The 21,134-nt window shown below is 41.5% G+C and overlaps 1 protein-coding gene across 1 annotated transcript in view; it reads left to right on the forward strand.

Annotated features, from left to right (window-relative positions):
* Positions 1-17,570, forward strand: part of enpp2l (ectonucleotide pyrophosphatase/phosphodiesterase 2-like) — a 33,542-nt gene extending 15,972 nt beyond the window's left edge. The window contains exons 23-25 of the mRNA XM_086281354.1: positions 1,258-1,390; positions 2,235-2,388; positions 15,368-17,570. Of these exons, the coding sequence (XP_086137480.1) occupies positions 1,258-1,390; positions 2,235-2,388; positions 15,368-15,538 (458 nt within the window). The 3' untranslated portion in view covers positions 15,539-17,570. The remainder of the gene's footprint in view (positions 1-1,257; positions 1,391-2,234; positions 2,389-15,367) is intronic.
* Positions 17,571-21,134: the final 3,564 nt, after the last annotated feature.

Consider the following 21,134-nt stretch of genomic DNA (forward strand, 5'->3'; position numbering starts at 1 on the left):
GCGCTATGAATTCTGGGACACAGCTTCTTCTGCTTCGGGGTTTAACGGCAGCTGGCATCCTTGTACATGCAGTGCTGCCATCTTCTGTTTCAGTCCGTTATTACACCCTTAAATCCTACTACTCATTCCTGCGTCCTTTGTGATCTTACAAAGCTTCAAACGATGCGTCGACTATTAAATCAGTCGTCGACGATTTTAATAGTCGACATAATCGTGACTAGTCGACTAATCGTGGCAGCCCTAGTTCATACAGAGCTTTTATCGACACCTGAGCTTCTTTTATCTAACCCTCAAACACCTGGGGTTCAGTATGTTGTTCATGATCCACTGACAGGATTTGATCCAGCTGGTAGGCAGCTCGCTCCTCAGTCTGAGCCACAGTCGGCCCTCGGCCAACATCAAGCTTTCAAAATACAAAAGTACAGCAAATACAGTACAGCGGGAATGTCCATCTTTGATATACAGTCTCTAGCTCGAACCCAAAACAAAGACATTGTGTGAAGTGACTGCATCTCTATTTGAATAATTATGAGTTCTTATCAGCACTGAAGCCGCTGCAACAACACACTGTTTGATGACAGTCTTACTATTTTACTTTCTCACCCCCTCCCTTTGTATTTACAGTAGATTGTGACTTAAGAATAGTTTCAGAGTTAAACAATGAGTCTGACATCAGCGCATTTTTTTTAATCTGTTAGTTTAACTGTCCTTGTGGAGGTGGAAATTGAGTTGTGTTCCATGAGACGGGACAGAAATGTGGTGATGTCAGGTATGAGCCAGGGTGGCCTGATACCCATTGTTTATAAAGAGAGAGGACTTATCAGGAGAAAGCAGACACTCAGCCTCTGCATACCTGCCCCATGCATGCACCCATTATGCTGTGTGTGCGTCAGCTGTGTGTCTGTTTGTGTCTGTTCGGCTAATAGGTTCTATATTAAGGCCATAAAAGGTTGCAGGAATAAATGGGAAACAGCAAGAACAGGATAGGTTTCCTTATTTAGGACGTGACGCCTAAAGTCTTGTCATGGTCAGTAGATTTACAGATGTTCACTCCACCAGTGAAACCTCACTTCTCCTGTTTTTATTCTTTCTTTCTTTGAAATGGAAAATCTACTCGAAAAGAAAAAACAAAATGAATATATACAAAATCAAATACTGGACAGAAGCTGAGCTGCTCTTCGAGTGTTTCTTATTACTGATGTTTATAAAAAAGGTGAGAGTATAAGCAGCATGGCCTATTTTTCTGTGGGTGTGCAGGAGTGTGGAGTTACCTACAAGGCACGCTGCTGCGGCGTTATGCAGAGGCCAGCAATGGGATCAACGTTCTCTGCGGCCCTGTTTTTGATTATAACTACGACGGCCTTCGAGACACCACCGAGAAGATAAAAGAGTAAGTTCACCGCAGCGGCGAGCGATGACGGCGCTCGGTCAGCTAGCTGATAACAACTAAAGTGAGCTTGCATGTGCATATGTGTGTCAAAACACAAGGTTCAAGGTTATTTTGTTGCCATTTGTGCATAAAGCAGCGCAGAGCTCTCTCAGTCGTAGAGAAAAGAGAAGCATAAGCAAGACAATGCAAAATACAACACAAATATAAATTATTAACTATATTATAGGCAAGGCAAGTTTATTTGTATAGCACAATTCAACAACAAGGTGATTCAAAGTGCTTTACAGAGACATTAGAAACAAGAACAAATAAAAAGCATATCCTGCCACCCTCTTTACAAGAGGGTGGCAGGATATGCACATTTCTGAGGTAGCAGTGAGTCCCTGATAACTCCCTCAGCTCTTTCCTGGCAGCGCTGTGTGTATATGGAGTCCACGGATGGACGTTTTATCCCTCCGATGCTCTCCAGTCTTTATGAGCCTTTGCAGAGACTTCCTGTCTGCCTGTGTCATAAATGCACTATAAATATATGGCGAGCATTTCGTCTCCATGTGAGGAATCATTTAAGTGATTAATAACTACACAGCATGCTGTGGTTTTCACTTTGTGGAGCTTACATATTCTCAGTAGCTGTGCATGTTCCACCAGTGGTCCAAAGGTACGAGTGTTTAGTTCATTACTGATGCTGAACTGGTTGTGGAGGTTATTTAAAGATTTACTAGACTTCTGATGCAATTTAGCTCCTAACGTAAGCAGCCAGAGTAGTGTAAGTGATGCATTTGTACGGTGTGCTTTTCACTTTTTCACATTTTGCACGTGCCTCTGATCCCCCTCCTCGGTCCAGGTTCTCAGCTGATGGCTTCCCCGTTCCCACCCACTTCTACACTGTGATTACAAGCTGCCAGGAGGTGAACCAGACGGTTGATGAGTGTGACGGAGCGCTAAAGGTTTTCTCCTTCCTCCTTCCTAACAAGCCAGACAACAGTGAGGCATGCAATGTGAGTAAGAATGAATTCATGGCCTTATGGAGCTTTATTTTGAAAGGTAAAGACCCTCCAATCATTCCAGCAGGTGGCAGTACCTCCATATCTTTGTAGTGAATTCATTTGCACAGTGTGAGCAGCAACATGAAAAAAAAAAGACCTTTAACCTTTTTTTTATTAAGCTGTAGGTTTTTATTTAAAGATTAAGAAAATGAAAACGTGAAAAACAATCAAAAGATTTACAGGATGACGCTTTGAATTTTTAATTCCCAGGCATTAAAGTATCGCCGATAGATAAACATTTACTTCTCTTGATTGCCATTTATCGTTTTAAACACAGTAAATGTCAGATACTTTATGTAATGACTCAAACTGCAGAAAAATCATTTTGAAGAATTCTCCTTCAGCTGGGTTTTGTCACAAATTCGTCACTTTGACCATATTTCTTAAAAACACCAAAAGCACCGTTGTAGGTGCAGTTTGATATAGTATCATAGAAAGAGGCAGGATGAAATTCTATCTTTGTACTAATCAGAATCATTATTGACCTTGGGCACATCAGAGGATCAGAGCCCAAACCAACATTTTATGTCTCACCTCTTTGAATTTCTGCATTTTAAAATTATTATTATTGTTGTTAACATTTTGTCATTTGTCTTTGGGTAGTATTATTATTAGCTGGAGGCACTTATGACGTGTTGTCTCCCAACAGATAATCCATCTACACTGAGAGTAGGAATAAAGGAGAAAATTAAAGAAACCAGCTGCATATTCCAGTTAGTTACTACGAAATCTGATGGATTGTCTTGACTTGCCTCAAGCTATTTGGGAACCATTGCTGTTATAATAATAATACAAATACCACTGGTATTATAATCTTGTGTAATATGATGACTCACCATGGCAGTCTGTGGGTTTGTCGGTTTCCAACTTCTGGGTGAAGTGGATATTTGTAGTGATGTGAATGATTCAGCAAAGCTAAGCTGACAAAGATGAGTGTAGCTAATCCTTTTTCATTGCAGCCAAATTGAGGTGAATAGAATGGGCTCGTGTTCAGCTCCATGTCTTACATTTGAATCTACGACTCTGTGGGGCTATGTGAGCAAACAGCATCTTTACTGTCCGTGCTCGTCTCCTTCATCTTTGTTAGCTTGTTAATTAAATCAGAAATTCTTACAAAAGATTGTTCACTGAGAAAAAGGAGAATAAAATGAATATCGCGAAGCTTAACGATGCTATTCTGCAGAGCTTCGATTTTGTGTCGGCAGCACTGGACTGCGGTAAAATAAAAGCAGTCAACAGGCCTGTCTGCTTTCTCCTGCATGAGCTGAAGTCATGCATCGTGTCTTTGTATCTGCTTTTGTAGTTCAGGTGACAGTAATGAGCTACAATGCATCCTTACAAGCAACTCATTCAGCTTCATTAATCGTTTACTGAAGGTTTAAGATGATGTTTTTCAGTTAAGAGCGTTACCATAGAGATGGATAAGTCTTATCAGAAGACAGTCACGTGACTGTTATGGAAGGAATTAAATACGTGCTGTTCTGAAATACTTTGACGTTCCTTCCAAAATGTTTCTTCCCAAGCTCCTTAGACTTGTTGCAATAAGTTGCAGTCGATCATCTAATATCTGGGAGGGGATGTGTTGCAACACTGACGTTTGATTAAAGCACCATTCATGCTTTAATAAGCACGACTTACCTACTCTGTGTTAAATCATTATGAAGGCCGACTGCGTGGCTCCAAATTAAAGCAATAAAATAACAATGGGCAGCATTTCTCTTAATTCACTTTTAGTGCCAGTACATTTTCTTATTTTGCGTCCAAGCTCAATAACAATGTCACATAAACTGTGATTAATCCGCTGCCCTGTGTGCTTGTTAATGGGCAGCTTTGTAAACATCTCCAAACTTTCCTGGGACTCTTCAGCTCCAGTCGTGAGCAGAATGAATGGAGCGGCAGATTAAATGATGGAGCTTTTACAAACAGCTCTAAATATAAAACTGCAATTAGTTCATGATAAACACACTGCTCATGTTTATGCAGACCCTACAAATATATACTCAGTATAGGTTAAACTACTTCCATTCTCATGCCATGCTTTTGACTTTTTAAAAACTAAACAGCCAACAAGCCCGTGCTGCGAATGCACCACTGGGTCATTTCTAAAGAATGCGTCTTTGTTTATCGGCACAAAACTTGGTCTTTTCTTCCTCTGTTGGGTTGGACTACACCGGTGATTTTGAACACGCAGCTGTTTCGTCCACGTAAACGGCGTTTCGAATCACCGAAAATGGAGATTTTTTTTTTTAAACTCCTTTTTTGGGTTTATGTGTGGACGAGGAATCCAGAGTTCGTCACGCAATGTTAAAGGTATGTGCCTTTTTCCACGTCACGCTGTGGCCACGTTATTGTTTACAGGAGATGAATGAGTGGCAGAGAGTCAGATTAACAGTATTTTGTCTCTATCTGCAGGTTTTGCACGTTTACACAAGCAGTTACCGTCCCTCTATTTACAAAGGCAGAGGCCTAATTATTTTACATGTAGTTGTTTTTTTCCCTGTGTAATAATATTCAACATTGCTATCGATACATTTTTCAAAAAATGCCTCTGTGTGCAAAATGGGTTTAAAAACACAAATCGTGGCAGGATCAGCCTGATGTTATTTGTATCCTGCTGTAACTTTACTGTATAAAGAGCTAACATCTCCAAAATGTCAGGAGTAGTTAGTCATTACAAGAAGTGTTTGTGAACTAAAAATCAAGGATGTGGGATCCAGCGATGCTTCATCTCCTGCTTTGCGTTTTTGTGGGTGCCCCGTGCTAGCAGTGTCCAAGCGTTGTTTAGCTTTTTCCCTTTTCATACCGCGCCCCCCATGCACTGGGGGCGGGCCCCACACTTTGGGAAGGTCTGGGTTAGTGTGACTGAAAAATGTGCCTCTGAATAAACTGGCTGCTCCTTGGATTAAAATTTTAAGCCATCGGCAAACATAAACCGTGTCTTATCTAATAGCTGCAAGAAAAATAAATCAGGAAAAGTGCTAAAACATTTGAGTTTGTGTGTTTTTATGGTTAAAAATTCGCCCATTGTCACTTGTCAAACGGTACAATAGATGTTTAGCTTCACTGATCATTTGAGGAGAAAATTGAGCAGATGGCTTCCCAACAACCACCAGCACGAGCTGTTTGAAAGACATTACTGATCTAGTCTCATGTTTTTACTCCAAATGTCCTAAATGATAAAAACAATTCTTTTCAGAGAACACGGAGTACATGATCAGTGTGTCTGTGTGCAACTGGAAGAACATATCAGCCATTAAGAATCTGCACTGATAGCAGAGGCTAATGAAAATCTGTATTACAGTGAGGTTATGGTAATATGCTAACTTATAATATGCTAACAGCTAACTTACTGCACAAACATAAACCGACTCCAGTGTGTTGAGATACTTTAGTTACTGTCACAGGATTGTTGACAAGATGTTCCTCACATAGTGTTTGATTATTTGACGGCATCATTTTTGTCGTTAATTGTCAAAGTTCATGGATGTTTTCAGGGGAGGGCTGCGAACTGTGCAAACCCTTGCCTTGCAACATGATTCTGTGCTGAGACATATTTATTGCAATAAGTCCTGCAGACAGTGGAAATGGACAGACTGGGAGGGGAAGCCAACAAAAATCTCTCCATGATGAGCCAGGCTAGTCCAAAACAAGCAGGCGAGGGAAAACTGCAAAAGGAAATTACTAAAATGAGGAAATTGTAACAACAACAACAGATTGTTATATATCATATATTGCTCAGTAATAGCATGCCTATGAATCTGTGTAAGAGAAGATGGGAAATGAAGGCTCAAGAGAATGAAAAAGGAATGAAAGAGGGAGTAAAAACATAGAAAACTGTAAGGAAATATTCTTTAACAATATCCATGGAGCAAAGAAACGGGCTGTAGTTATTTGTTGGAAGTATTTATTGCTCTTGATATCGGAACAGTTAATCAATCCTGACAAATATTCCCCTGGACAAGGAAACACTGTCTGTGCTTTCCTGTCATCTTACTCTGAATATTATAATTGTTTCTGGGAAATGATTGCACTCCACTGATTACTTTGAGTCTGATAAAAGGTATAGTTGGAAGCTGGCAAAGATATTTGATGTGGAGGAAACAGCTGGCTTCCTGGCAGACTCCCTGAATGGATAAATGGGAAGATGTTTTAATGTAATGTGCTTTCCAGGGAATAACTCTTCAGAGGGTGAGTTGAGGATATCCTGACAGGCTTCAGCGCTCTATTTGTTTTGGTTGATGTCCTAAAAGAAACATAATCGCAGGGGTTGCTCTCACTCTGTGTGTAGGCATGTGCGTGACAAGCGTCGTGAGGATAAATAGTTTTGAGATATGGTAAATGGTAAATGGCCTGCATTTGTATAGCGCTTTTCTAGTCCCTAAGGACCCCAAAGCGCTTTACACTACATTCAGTCATTCACCCATTCACACACACATTCACACACTGGTGATGGCAGCTACATTGTAGCCACAGCTGCCCTGGGGCGCACTGACAGAGGCGAGGCTGCCGGACACTGGCGCCACCGGGCCCTCTGACCACCACCAGTAGGCGCCCAGTCACACACACCGCTTCAGCTCATGTGTCTTGGAATGACAAAATATTATTCTTCGTCAGCCTTTTGCTTGTGAGTCATATTGTTTTGACGTCTTATAACGATTATGTTTGAGTTTCTGTTTTCTGTAGCTCCGCCTGAAGCTGTGTTTTTAGTCTGTCAGCAGGATTATGTAAAAACAAACAATCTGACATTTTTCAAACATATATGCACATAGTTACATACAGTTGATTTTATTTAGAAAGGCCTACCTACCTACCTTTATCAATACACCATAATATAGTAATTGTAACATCCATTTTCTTGTATTGATGGGTGTTGTCTTGGTCATGGATCCCCAGACCTCCCTCCCCAGCCTATTTTCAGGGAGGTACTCGGGCATGTACAAGCCAGTTGGGCGTAATCTCTCACGTGTGTTCCAGGTATGTACTGAGCCCTTCTCCCAATTGAACATTCCAGAAACACCTCACCTAGGAGGAATCTTTAGTTCGTCACATGCATGAACCAGTATCAGTATCAGTTGTGGTTGGATGCCTTTCCCAATGACGGAGCTCATTACTATTCACAGAATGTGTTGAGAACAACCTGAAATGTTTTCAGTTTTATTAGAAATAGCGTACTTCCTGACTGAAAAGTTTCATCTTCCCAAAAAATAGAGAGTCTGTCCTTTGCTTCCTGGAATTCATGTCATCTGTGGATGACACTTTAACCAGTATACAGTAGCGTTAAAAAATGTTGGGTCCATCCGATTCACAGATGTCCTAAGAGGACAGAAACAAGAAGACGGATGAAATGCAAAATGAAACAAGGAAATTCTTGAATTATCTAATTTCAGGAAGAGCCCAAGGGGAGATACTTATCTAGTTTCAAACTTATTTTGCTATCCTGACTGTAAATGTTTAACCAACCACGAGGATGGATACAAAAGCAGACACTATGCATAGGATTTCAAAGTCTTTAACTAATTAATTGAAGAAAAGAAAGGCAGGCAAAAATGAGACACTAGGAGAGTTTCACAGGGGCCGGTATGGGCTCAAAATGTGGTCATAAATATTTTGTACTTGTAAAAAAGATTTGTGTGTGGACTTAGAAAAAAAACCCCTGCAAGTTACAAGTACGGATTTTGACCCTATTTTTCTTCCTTTCATCTGATTGGTCAATGTCATGTCAATCACAAATGTAACAATCCAATCAGAGAACAGATGGGTTTGGCTGTCGAGGGGCGCTTTTTTTGAACTGCAGGTCTTTGAAGGGAATAAATGCCCTTTTACATGCCAACCCACGAAGGAAAACAGTCTGTGGTCGTCCGAGTTTGGTGATTTTTGTGTCACAGGACTACGTGTTTAATACAGGGACTTCCACAGCCTTTTCAACAGCGCTGTGGGGGCGGGCAGTGTTTTGGAAATGACAGTCTTCATTACAAAGCTTTCTTCGTTATGAATTAGCATACATGTTTTTATTGAACATTTGAAGAACCAGCAAAAAAAACAAACTCTTGTAGAGGACATAAAGTCAGAGATAGAAAAGACAAGGAGCATCTAGTACAGGTAGAACTGCTGCAAAAACCCACAGAGCCCAGCAGCCAGCAACAAATTCTGGATCCTTTGCTTTTAGTTAGCAGTTAGCATTAGCAGCACATCCTGCGTCCGATGTGAAAGGACCTTTATGCTGCGCACTGTGACTCACAGCAATGGTCCTGGGTCAGCCCTGACTTTGTGTTAAACTAATCCTAAAGTAATAATGGTATTTCTAACCACTAACATACCTAGGGTTGCCAACTCCCTGAAAAATAAATAAGGGACACCTCGTGGCCAGGGCCGGGCGACCCAGTTGTCTTCACCCTTCCCAGTGTGGTGAATTTTGTAGCTCTTTTTTTTTGTGTGTGAAATTATTTTTTAACCATTTGACTTGAATTTGATTTAAGCAGATGCATATTCTTTGTGATATGAACACATGTGAAACAAATGATCATTTAGCCGTTTATTTTTAGCTCAAAATGACAACATTAACACAGTAAAACAGGTCTCTTTCTTAAACAGAAGCCTGTCATGCTTAACTTTTGAGAATATAAGTAAATCTTTCTTTAAAAGAACTCTGTCCTACTTAACTTAAAATTATATAAATTAATATAAAACAATAGAACAAAAATATTCTTGTAACAGTGCACATTTAGTGCATTTAGTACAATTGGCTTCAGTTGAGGTATTATTTCAGTTTTTCTAAAGCTAATCAGCTGCTCCTGTTTGTAAACCCGCTTGTTCCCATGATTACGCATCTTAACTCATCATCATTATTCATCTATGTATTACTTTTATGTATTAGTGATCTATTTGTTGTAATCATCTATTCTTGCAGTTGTTTATTACACAAAATAAATTATATTATCACACTTCTGGCCACATAGCGCTGATATTCACTGCACATGCCCATATTAACTTTTTCCAGCCAGGTGTTTTCCTTTTCCCATTCTTCCCTTTCTCTGAGGGGAACAAACATTGCTGCTCTAATGCTGGGCTCACACTGTGCGGTTTTAGGCCCATTTTGAGCCGATTTTTTGAGTGATCGGACCGATTTTGGCCTTCATCGTGCATCGTGTAGTATACGTGGGGTAACGAGAAGTGATTAACACCTCACGACCAGCTCCCGATCATCAATCGCTCGTGAGGGTCTCACCACAGCCGCTCACACTGCTCGCACGCAAACACGTAAACGTTGGTGAAAAAGATGGAGCAGCACGGCTGTGCAGCGTGTGATCTGGACACAAGCGATGGAGGCACAACTTGTAGAACTTTGGAAAGCTCATCCGAGCCTTTTCGATGTGGCATCACAAAATTATCACGACCACAAAAACCATGAAAATAGTTGGATTTACATGCTGCTCAATCACAGCTGCCTGATCAATGTTTTTCATTAGCAATTTAGCAAAGTTGATGGTGGTGTGCGTGTCTGTGTGAGTGAAAGACAGAGAGAGAGAGCGAGCGACAGATTTTCTGTTATAACCTTCATGTTATGGAGGCACAGTGTGAGCACTCAGGTCGCATCAGAGCATCGGGCCGTATAGTGTGAGACCTGCATCGTGACCTACCAACTGCGAGTCAATCGTGCAGTTTGAGCAGGAGCTGAATAACGTGACTGAAAAAAATCGCACAGTGTCTGCCCAGCTTTAGGTGTACTGTCGTCCGAGACTTGCACCGCAGTGACGGCGTTTGTTTCCCTGTTGGCCATGCTTCTTGTTGTGGTCACCTGTTGTCTTCCGGTATTTTCTCCGTAAGCGACCTTTCCTCGACCAATGAGATGAGTGGTAATCTGAATTGTCATACTCGTAAGTGTGCTGTCAGCTCATTGGTCACAAAGCAGGAGAGGGGCTGGGAATTATGTTTTCAAACAAAGCGTTAATTCCATTAAAAGTTATAGACTACTTTTGATTCTCACTGTATTACGGGACAAAGTGCGTCCCTTATTAGCTCAATACGGGACGTGTGCTTTTGTTTCGAAATACGGGACGATTCCGTATTTTAAGGGACGGTTGGCAACCCTAAACATACCACAACTTTATCCTTTCAACAGCTACTGAAAGTTAGGGGACCTAGCTGCTATCGGATATTTCTATAGCGATCCTCCAGCTTCAAACTGTATCACCCTTCAAGGACCTGCAGTTCAAAAAAGCGCCCCTCCGACAGCCAAACCCATCTGTTCTCTGATTGGAGTCCACACACAAATCTTTTTTACACATACAAATCTTTTTTACAAGTACAAAATATTTATGACCACATTTTGAGCCCATAGGCCGGTTCTTCTGTAACAGGAGAGAGAAGAGTTAGTCTTGGCACTGCTTTTATAGAGAGGTGTGTGATCGGAGATGGGGGGTTTGGCTTACTTGGTCTACAGGTGAGTGAAGCAGCTGAGCGGAGGGAATGCTCTGTAGGAGTTGGTGAGCAGACAGTCGGTGGAAGGAGTGGAGGGCAGGCAGGGGAGTTCTGTTCTCTTCTTAGAAAGAGTTGTTTGAAAATTCCAAGTGATTGAACAGGAGTGCATGGAAGTGGAGCTAGTGGCAAAGAAGGTCCAGGCAGGTACGCTACCAGTCAAAAGTTTGGACACACCTTTTCATTGGGTTTTCTTGACTTCAGGCACTCCATCATTACACGTCCTGGAGGTGTGTTTGGAGTCATTGTCCTGTTGAAAAACAAATGAATGCAAAGTGGATGGCATGTCGCTGCAGGATGCTGTGGTAGCCATGGTTCAGTGTGCCTTCAGTTTTGAATAAATCCCCAACAGTGTCACCAGCAAAGCAGCCCCACACCATCACACCTCCTCCTCTATGCTTCACGGTGGGAATCATGTATGTAGAGACCATCTGTTCACTTTTTGTCTTTTTCAGACAAATCTCTTCTGCTTGTTGCTTTTCCTTAGTCGTAGTTTCTTTGCAGCTATTTGAGCTTTTCAGCTCCTCTAAACAGCTGATGTAGAGAAGTGTCTGCTACTGGAACTCTTTGTGGGCTCTGACCTGAGGTGTGATTTCTGAGGCTAATTACTTGGATGAATTTATCCTCAGCAGCAGAGGTCTTCAAATCTTCATTTGCTGGGGCGGTCCTCATGGGAGCGAGTTTTGTCGCTTGATGGTTTTTGTGACTGCACTTGGGGAGACATACAAAGTTTTAGCAATTTTCTGGACGGACTGACCATCAGTTTTTAAAGTAATAATGGTCAGAGGATTGACGTGGGGTTGTTTCATGTTGTCAGTGAGGAGCAGAGACACTGAAGGCAGCAGTGAGCCACCAGGGGAGTGTCTGTGTCCCAGGCTGAATGAACAGTGTATTTGTGTGTGGCAAATAAAAGGGCCGCTGCCCAAATCGACCATTACGGAGCGACTGGTCCTCAAATCAAGTCTTCAAATTTCAACAATTTCGATTTTATAAACAGATTTGTATGTTCTCTATATTTAACATTATGAACCCTTCGCACCACTTTCTTCTAAGTATAAAAGTTTTATATAAGTCGCAGCACAACAACTGGAAAATTAGTGAGAAATCTAAAATACGCATTGCCTTATAATCCAGTATATCTCTGACATTACCCAAAATATAAATATTTTTAACCATCTTTTTTCTAACATGTTCAATATGAGATTTCCATGTTAATTTATCCTCCAATACTACGCCCAAAAAAAACGGAGTTCAGTAACTCTCACATCCACTCACATCCTGGGCCATCTGATCTCAGGAATTCGCATGATAAGGTGGGGCCAGGTTTCACAATGAACACACCCGAAACTCTGGCTGATTGGGACCCATGCCCAGTTTCACACCTTGGCTCAGGCGATTAGAGGATCATCAGGGGTCCTTTTGTCCCTCTGTGGGGGGTCACTCCCACTAGGTTTATATCTGGGACTCTCCACCATTTGACCTTAGAACTGAAGAAGCTTCTCGGATGGGAGGTGAAACGTCTTCAAGCAACTTAAAGAAGTCCAGACGCTTTTCTTTGCAAGCTCCTTTGACTACGATGACCTGGATGACTGAGAACCTTCACAGACATACTTAACCAGTTCAAAGTGATTCCTCTCACCCCATAATTCAGCTTAAAAATCAAAATAAAATGTTGCAGCGTATCAAAAGCTGTTTTTTGATTCAACAAATACCCCTGTTGTATATTTATTTTTGTCTGTTGCAAATGAAATGTTGTCAGTAGTAGTCATCAATGTTAATGCCATTGATCTGTTTTTCCGAAAGATCACTGATATGGCATTAGTCATACTCCCAGCATTATACAATCTAAATTTCACATTATTTCCATCAGTTGATGCATCTTGCATTTTATTGTCAATGTTATCATCAACAAAGTGTAGTGGTTAGAGGTTGCTGGTTTGATTCCATTGTTGATGTTTTGTATATTATGTTGTGAACATAAGAACGATCTTAAAATTACTTCCAGCAAGTTTTACGTACGGTTGTCCTGGGACAACATGTTTGGTACTGAAAGCTTCTGGATTGCTTTTCAACTCCATGTTAAGCAGCAGAACCACCGGTTATTGAACCAGAACAATTTTTGAAGTAGATTCATTCTCACACCAGTTTGGCGTATAAAGTACGGAGTGTCAGACCTGTCTAATGCCATAACCCAGAAAATCGGGCCGCTGAAGCCAAATGACAAGTTGTGTGTTAGATCAACTGTGTAAACACATCTGGTCTGTTCTGTGTTCACCAGCATGTCATCTGTGTCTATGAGCTGTGGGTTAATCTTGGAGGCTGTAGCCAATCAGGCTGGTACAGGCTCAGAGTACAGAGCCAATATTTCATCTGCAAAACTAAGTAAATGTGGGTTCAGAAAGGAAACGATATGAAACTTTGCAATACTGGATTTCTCCTAAATCCAATACCTACCTACCTCACAAGAGCTAATTAAGATATAAAAACAACCACAAAAACACGGAGACCTTGTATAATTTCTGGTTACTGGCATTTTGACTATAAACTTTACAGGAACCAACAACTCAGGCTGTGAGCAAATATTGATATTAAAAAAAATTCAGAGTCATGTTCAGATTAGAAGCTTAAAACGTGTCATTTCTAGACAGCTGGTGATTCAGAGGTTTAGCATTACTGGTGTCACAATCTAGCTCTGAGGAAAGTCACATTCACCAGCTGTAAATCTGTCACGCATAATAACTGCAATATTGGGATCAGTGTGCAGCTCTGTGTCATGTGTCTTATGACTAGGGATGGGTATCGTTTAGGTTTTATCCGATACCGGTGCCAAATCGGTACTTTTGAAACTGTGCCGGTGCTTAAACGGTGCTCGAACCGGTGCTTAAAGAATGGAGAACACAAACTTTGTCCAAAAACCTCTCATGTTCAGCTGGTTTTTGTAAAAAGATAACAATGTTAGCCTTTTCTGCAGCTATGGGGCATATATGGTATCACTCTTGGCTGGAAGCAGTGCTTAAACAATGGAAAAAACACAAACTTTGTCCAAAAACCTCTCATGTTTAACTGTTTCCCACTTTTTCTTTGGTCATTTTAGCCTTTTTGGCCAGGGTGAAGGGAGCATCTGCCATCAAACAAGAAGACAGCCGCATGTAGCTATGATGATGTTTGCTAGTTCACCTTACATGCTTTAATGTAATAACGTGGTTAGCCTACTCAACGTAAATTACACTCGAACAACATTAAGCTACTCACGCAGAGAATGTCTAAATGTTTAGACGTTTTTAAAGTGTACTTCTCTGCTAAAGAGGGTTTTTACTGCACCTTGGATATTCAACAATGAGTTTCATAGTTTTCCATGTTGCTTACACCAAAGCGGCCACAGAAATAGTCCAAGGACATTCTTGCTGTTTGATATGAGAAAGGTTTATGGACATGTGTAATATTTAATATACATTCTGGCTGGTAAAATTTCACAACATTAATATATACAGAGGCAGAGATACAGCGTGGTGGGATTTTTTTTTTTTTTTTTTTTTTTAGCTATGTGAAACTTCAGCAAGCCCCAACAAAAAGGCGGATCCATCCAGTTCACAGATGCCTTAACCGGAAAAACAGGAAAAGGGATGAAATGTAAACTAAATAAAGTACAGGGTCAAAGGTTGCACAAACTGAAATGTTAGTCCTGAATAAAAATAATGAGAAGCAAGGCAGTGTGCAGAGGTTACGTTTATATTATATTTCAGATCCTAGAAATAACTACGTCTCATGTTTCCCTGTGTGGCAAACACGATGAGGACCCAAACGCAGGACTCAGAACACGGAAAAGTAGACTGAAAACGGCGGCTTTATTTGCTGGAAAAATTCTACACCGGATACAAGAAAATGAAACCAGAAAGTAGAAACAGTGCTGTCAGCGTTGATCTCGTTATAATGGATGGCGTCAACGCGTTAATGAGCTAACCACACGAACGCATTGACACCGTCCAGCCCCACGCACGGGGTGATCCACGGTTAATGGAGATTTGCTGTGTTTGCTGTCATTTTAACGAGATTAATGCTGACAGCACTACTAGAAACATGAAAACTAGTGAACTAAACTGGGATTGAGAACTAGGAAAATACTACGAGTATGGAGGAAACACACACAGCACTGAGGAGGTTTGATGGTTAACAACGTGACGCCAAACAGGGCAAGACTGAGGACTAAAATACACAGGCAGGAAACAGGTGCAAACACAGCTGGGACTAATGTCCACATAGCACAGAAGACTATGAAAGTAAAACGGGAAACAAAGATGTCGTTCTTCTTTACTGTTAGTCTGTAAATCACTTGAAAAAGTCACACTGCAATTGCACAACTTGTGTGGTGAAATGTTTTCAATTACTGTGGAAAATATTAGAAAAAAATGAATGCATGATGGTATCGGCTGCTGAATCACAGCCTTTGTTTCTGCAGAGCGCCGAGGATGAATCGAAGTGGGTCGAAGACATGCTGAAGCTCCACACAGCCCGAGTACGAGATGTGGAGATCCTTACGGGCCTGGACCTCTACAGATCCACAAACCTCACATACACCAACACCCTAATTCTCAAAACCTACCTGGAGACCTTTGAGAGGGATGAGTAGGAGCCAGAGACAGAGATGATCATATAGGATGTAACCCTTTGTAAAATGTCTGCATTTTTATTGCATGCTCTTTGGAAAGACAACATAATGCTGTTCCACTGCTGAAGAACCGCCCAAGAAGTGCTTGGAAAGGGAACACATATTTGAAAATTACAAGAATGGTTTGTTATGACAGGAATATTACAGTACTCATTCTAAAGCACACATCAAGAACCACACCAGTGTTTTATGTCTGTGCCTAAAAGAGATTTCTCCTTCACATTTCTACTGCCATATGCACTGCATGCTATGAGATTTAATATGTAAAGTTACATGTGTTTAGTCATTTAGAAAAATCCATTCTTGGTGGTCTTCGATCATGGAAGATAATCATTGTGAACTGACACAGTGAGAAGTTTTCATTGCAAACTGTAAGAAAATAGATTTTAAAAAAAAGATCAAAGTGGTTAAAAAATGACGTGGAAAATGAGAACATATCAACCAGGCTTTAATTTCTTCAATCTTGTAGTTTGACCTGTTCACAGCAGCCAGTATAACAGGTGGAATCACAAACTTTTAAAATCAACATACTCCCAAATTAGTCACTGAGTCTGTAAACTCATCAAAAGGTTGATCAAGATTAAGACACTTCTATAGGTCCAGAACTCTTGGCCTTCAGCTGAAGGCACGTCTGCACTGGCTTAACTTTACTTCCTGTTTCATACTGCCTGTGCCACTAACTATAAGACTATGATTATGGGCAGAGTTTTCCCAAATGGAAAAAAAGTGAACACATATTTTTTCTTATCTTTTAATTTCTGAAAATGTAGCACTTCTTTTTTACAAAACCCAACTTTCTCCCTTTGTCCCTAAACCACTTGATGGTGATCCAGCAGATGCTAAGAGTTTAAAGGCTAAAATGTGCAAATTTGCTGGTGTTTAGTTTCTTGATTGCATGATGATTTAACCAACAGTTGTGTGACAGGTAATCCAACAGGCCTAACCGACCATAGTCCTGCACCTACAGTGAAAAACTGTCGTTGTGATTTCATAAGCACCTGCTTGTTATCTCTTTAGCTAACTCTGTCAAAAGGTGTGAATTTTTCTACAATTTATCATATTTATAATAACTTTGCCACTCGTCCATCCTGCTAGCCATCGCTTCTCCGATTCTGTTCAGTGTCCTGGGCAGCTGAAGCTGAAACCAAGCAATCATTGGGTGAAAGGTGGTGTACACCCTATATAGGTTTCCAATCCTCCACAGCTCTTACATCTGAGACATGCATTCACATTCACACCTTTGGGAGGAAACCGGAGTACCTGCAGGGAGCTCATGCCAGCACAAGGACAGCATGCCAATTCCAGTCTTTTCTTGCTTTTCCCGTTCTAACAATGTACTCACAATCACAACAAAGGAGTGTGGTTTGGAACATGTCCAGTTTAATTAAAAGTTTAAAGAACTTAATGTCACCACCTCTTTTAGAAAATTTAAAGAGAAATGAATGCATTCATCTCAGTCCAAATGATTACTATTTTGCAAACTGAATGCAGACATTAGGTGTGCAAAGAGGCTGCTGTAAAACCACGTGTCTCTGCAATACAGTGTAATATAGCCGAGATGCTGAAAACACAAATTAAAATGAATATCGTTTGACCTTCACTTTGATTTTGAACCAACTGAGTTACAACATGATAGCTTAAAATGAGACCTAACCTCGAAACCATGGAAGTGTCCTTTAGTTCTGTTTAAACGGTGGAGAGGCGACACTGATGTCATCTGTCTGACGTTATCTCTTTATCCAAATTCAACTTTGCTTCCACGCCTTTATTCCTACACCGATAAGCCAGAACCTGCATTTTTTTCACGTTTGACATTTTGTAACATTAGCCCAGTGTTACCATACCTAACTACTCGTGACTGCGTAGCCATAGTCATGGTAATAAGTAAAAGGATCAATAAAAAGTCAGTTAATAGACCTGTCAAGATGTGTATGAAGCCATGTTTATTCTTGTAGCCTTTCAAATAAAATCTGTAGAGTAGTGGAAACGTTCACTGAGTTGTTTTTTATTGTGTTGTTCTCTGCAGCCACTGGACTGGCAGATGATGATAATAATAATAACAATGGATTGGATTTATATAGCGCTTTTCAAGGCACCCAAAGCGCATGACAATGCCACTATTCATTCACTCTCACATTCACACACTGGTGGAGGCAGCTACAGTTGTAGCCACAGCTGCCCTGGGGCAGACTGACCGAAGCGAGGCTGCCATATCGCGCCATCGGCCCCTCTGGCCAACACCAGTTCAGGTTTTCATGATGACTCCTGGAAACCTGAGAAGTTTTGTTCTTAAGAAAGCATCAAGGTTTCTGTGATGGCTCAACTTCAACTTTATTTTGCAAACAGATCTCCTTGTAATTTATTGCTCATGCTTCATGTTAGCCAATCAGTGTGCCCTCATGGATTATGTTTTACATGCACCTTTGTCCCCTAAATGATTAGAGCTGGGTCACATTACCTATGAAGAGCCCAGGCGTTCTTTCACCTGGGTGACTCAGCTGGAGGTGATCGGGCCCCAGCTTGTGTCCAAGCAGTGCACTACACCACGGTTCCCTTTTCTTGATCCACAGCCATCTGGAAGCTTTCCACTCCTGCAACCCTCTGATGCCAACAACTGTAAGTGTGTGGTACGGAGACCGACCCAGGAACCTCCTGTAGCCCATCTCAAGGGTTCATAGCAGATCCTCCACCCGTCAGAATTCTACAAGCTGCTGATATTTTGCCACCTTTAGCTCATGGGTGTCCTCAAAATGGTTCTCCGAGGGGGATTGCGAGTTCAAAGGTCAACAAGCCTGTAAAGCCTGTACAGGTCTTCAGCTAGTTCAGAGGTTTAAATCAGTATCTGGTAAATCTGGCGTTTGGCCTGTTGATTCCCTGTAGAGATCGCATCAGCTACTGTGTTCAAGACCTCGGTGGTGCCATATATTTCTCCCCTCTACCAGGGCTTTAGGGGAGCAACTCAAAATATGTGCTCACTCCAAAGCCTCCAAAGCCTGCCACATCTGTTCAGTCTTCACAGCAACACCTGCAGAGGAAACTCCAATGTCTGCTGAGGCTCCAAAAAGTAGCACCTCCCTGGTTCTGATGACCTTGAACTCCTCCGTTAGGCTGGTGAAGGGAATAACTTGTAGCTCCATTAACAGTAGAATCAGTTTGAGGTTCTCAGGGTTGGTGTATAAAGTGTGTACCTCTTACAACAGAGACAAGGGTTTACATCCAGCTTCCCATCTGCGGATACACCACAGGCACTTTGATTAGAGTCAGGAATGAGTCAAGAACTTTGTGTCTCTTGTCACGGTGAGTCTGCAGTAGCTTCAGTCATATTAATATGATTGTGTTTACTTTACATTTCTTACATTTTATTGCATGACTGGATATTTGTTTTTAATATAATAGCCGGTGTGAGTGTTTGGCTCATGGTTGGCACATAATTGGCACACAGCTTCTTTCTCTCTTTGCTTAAGTGGCTCAGTGGTATGCTTTTCTTAGCAGAATGACAGTCTTGTTTTCTGCTAGAAGGAGTTTTTCACAGGTTACATAAGCTGCATAATCATGCAGCTTATGTAACATCATTTAGATCACACTAGGTGTGTTTATGCATCTGCAGTAACCCCAGCCGGCTGGCTCCCTTCTCACATCACTCGTGAACAAGACCCCGAGATACTTAAACTCCTCCACTTGGGGCAGGGTCGCGTCCCTGACCTGGAGTGGGCACTCCGGGTCGCCTTCGGGTCAGGGAACGGGTCCTGACTGTCATCTGTGCTTATGCGCCGAGCGGCAGTTCAGGGTACCCAGCCTTCTTGCAGTCCCTGAGTGGGGCACTGGAGGACGCTCCTCCTGGGGACTCTGTCGTCCTACTGGGAGACTTCACTGCTCACGTGGGCAACGACAGTGAGACGCTACATCCAGATGAACAGAATAAACTTTGGGGGATACACACGATAATGTTTCATCTCCTTAATGCACGTGTAGTGTCTCTTCATTTTTCCCAACTAGCATTCTTGGAAATTACGCATTGTTCTATGTTAGGACACAGGTCAGCTGTTTTCTACTACCATACATTTGTAGGGTGGGCATGGGCAGTGTGAGGACCCAGGAGCGGACACAGACGTGGAGACAGCGCTGAACTTGAAACAAAAAGCGAGCCTTTATTTTGGCTGGATTAAAGGTGGCAAACAAAGCAGAAAGCTATGAATAGCTGACTATGATGAGTCTGTGCTGGAAAATGAAATAACTATAAAACGAATACATGAATGAGCAACATGAACATGACCAGCACGCCTGAAACCAGACACAACATGAACCCAAACACTGGGTTGCATGACCCAGACCATGACAATATTCAAGTGGTAACATGAGTCAGTCCCAGTTAAATATGAAATATTTAGTATTTAGTATTTATTTATTTATTGTCATTGTCAAGAACAATGAAATTGCGTTTGGGGCTTCCATACAACCCAAAAAAAGAAGAAAATAATAAATACCCCTTAAAACCCAAGTGTACATATTTAACCCAGTGTGACTCCAATGCAATAAGACAATCCTTAGCAATAATGTTCGTAGAAATTCAGACAAAGACCTGAGAAACATGACAAAATACAACAATGCAACCCATTCAATATTATTGTACTGTGAGATATGATATCAGATATGATAGTTATCTATTTAAGAAAGAGGGGGGGGGGGGGGGGGGGGGGCAGGAGGGGGAAGAGAATAAAGATATGATGCACCAATGCAGACCAGTTCATTGCTATTAAGAAGTTGGATATGGTTATTGTCCGTGAGAGGGGGGCAGAGAGTTCAGGAGCCTCACAGCCTGTGGATACAGGCTGTTGGCCAGTATATGAGCTAATATGCTACTTAAAGCGAAAACGATAGCAAATCTCACAAAAGTGAGTAAGTTGAAGCTGGACTCCCTTAGGGTGGTGTCGGGAGGATGTTATCCAAGATAAGAACAATGCAGGATAACACCTCCTACCCACTCCATGACCTGCTTGCCAGTCACAGGAGAACGTTTAGTGAGAAACTGAGATTTCTCATGATGTACCACGGAACAGGACATGACGGCTGCCCCGTACTCCTCCATCGAAAGCACAGAACACACTGAAATAGTTACAACAGCCTGGCTTCTGCTCAATCAACAGCCTCCACAGGCTGATGACCTGTTACAGTTAGAGTCAAATGTGAGTCATACATATTTAATCTGTAATATTCTTGATATTTATGATTGATATTAGAGCTATTTGTAATATGTTGGAAATCTCACCTTCTTCTATGGGTGGGACCATTTTGATGCTTCAGTCTGTTTATTTCTCGCTACAGATAAGGTTATTCTACTGATCTTCATGTTTCTCTACACTGTAAACCAGAGAGATGACGCACATAAAACCCCCTCTGGACATCAGCCGAGTCCTGTTATCACACTGCATCATAGTTTCATGAGTGATTTATAATCAGGGGCACTTATGTAGAAATGCTTCTCAGTTAGGTTGACTCCTTTTCTGTAATATCCCGGCTCTCCTTGGACAGAGTTATATGAGTGTGATCAGTTTACGTT

Source organism: Aulonocara sp. 'chitande type north' Nkhata Bay, linkage group LG22 (genome assembly GCF_057382095.1).
Source record: "Aulonocara sp. 'chitande type north' Nkhata Bay isolate Kocher_YH1m ecotype deep benthic linkage group LG22, A_spYH_male_GT1.1, whole genome shotgun sequence".
Classification (NCBI taxonomy): Eukaryota; Metazoa; Chordata; class Actinopteri; order Cichliformes; family Cichlidae; genus Aulonocara; species Aulonocara sp. 'chitande type north' Nkhata Bay.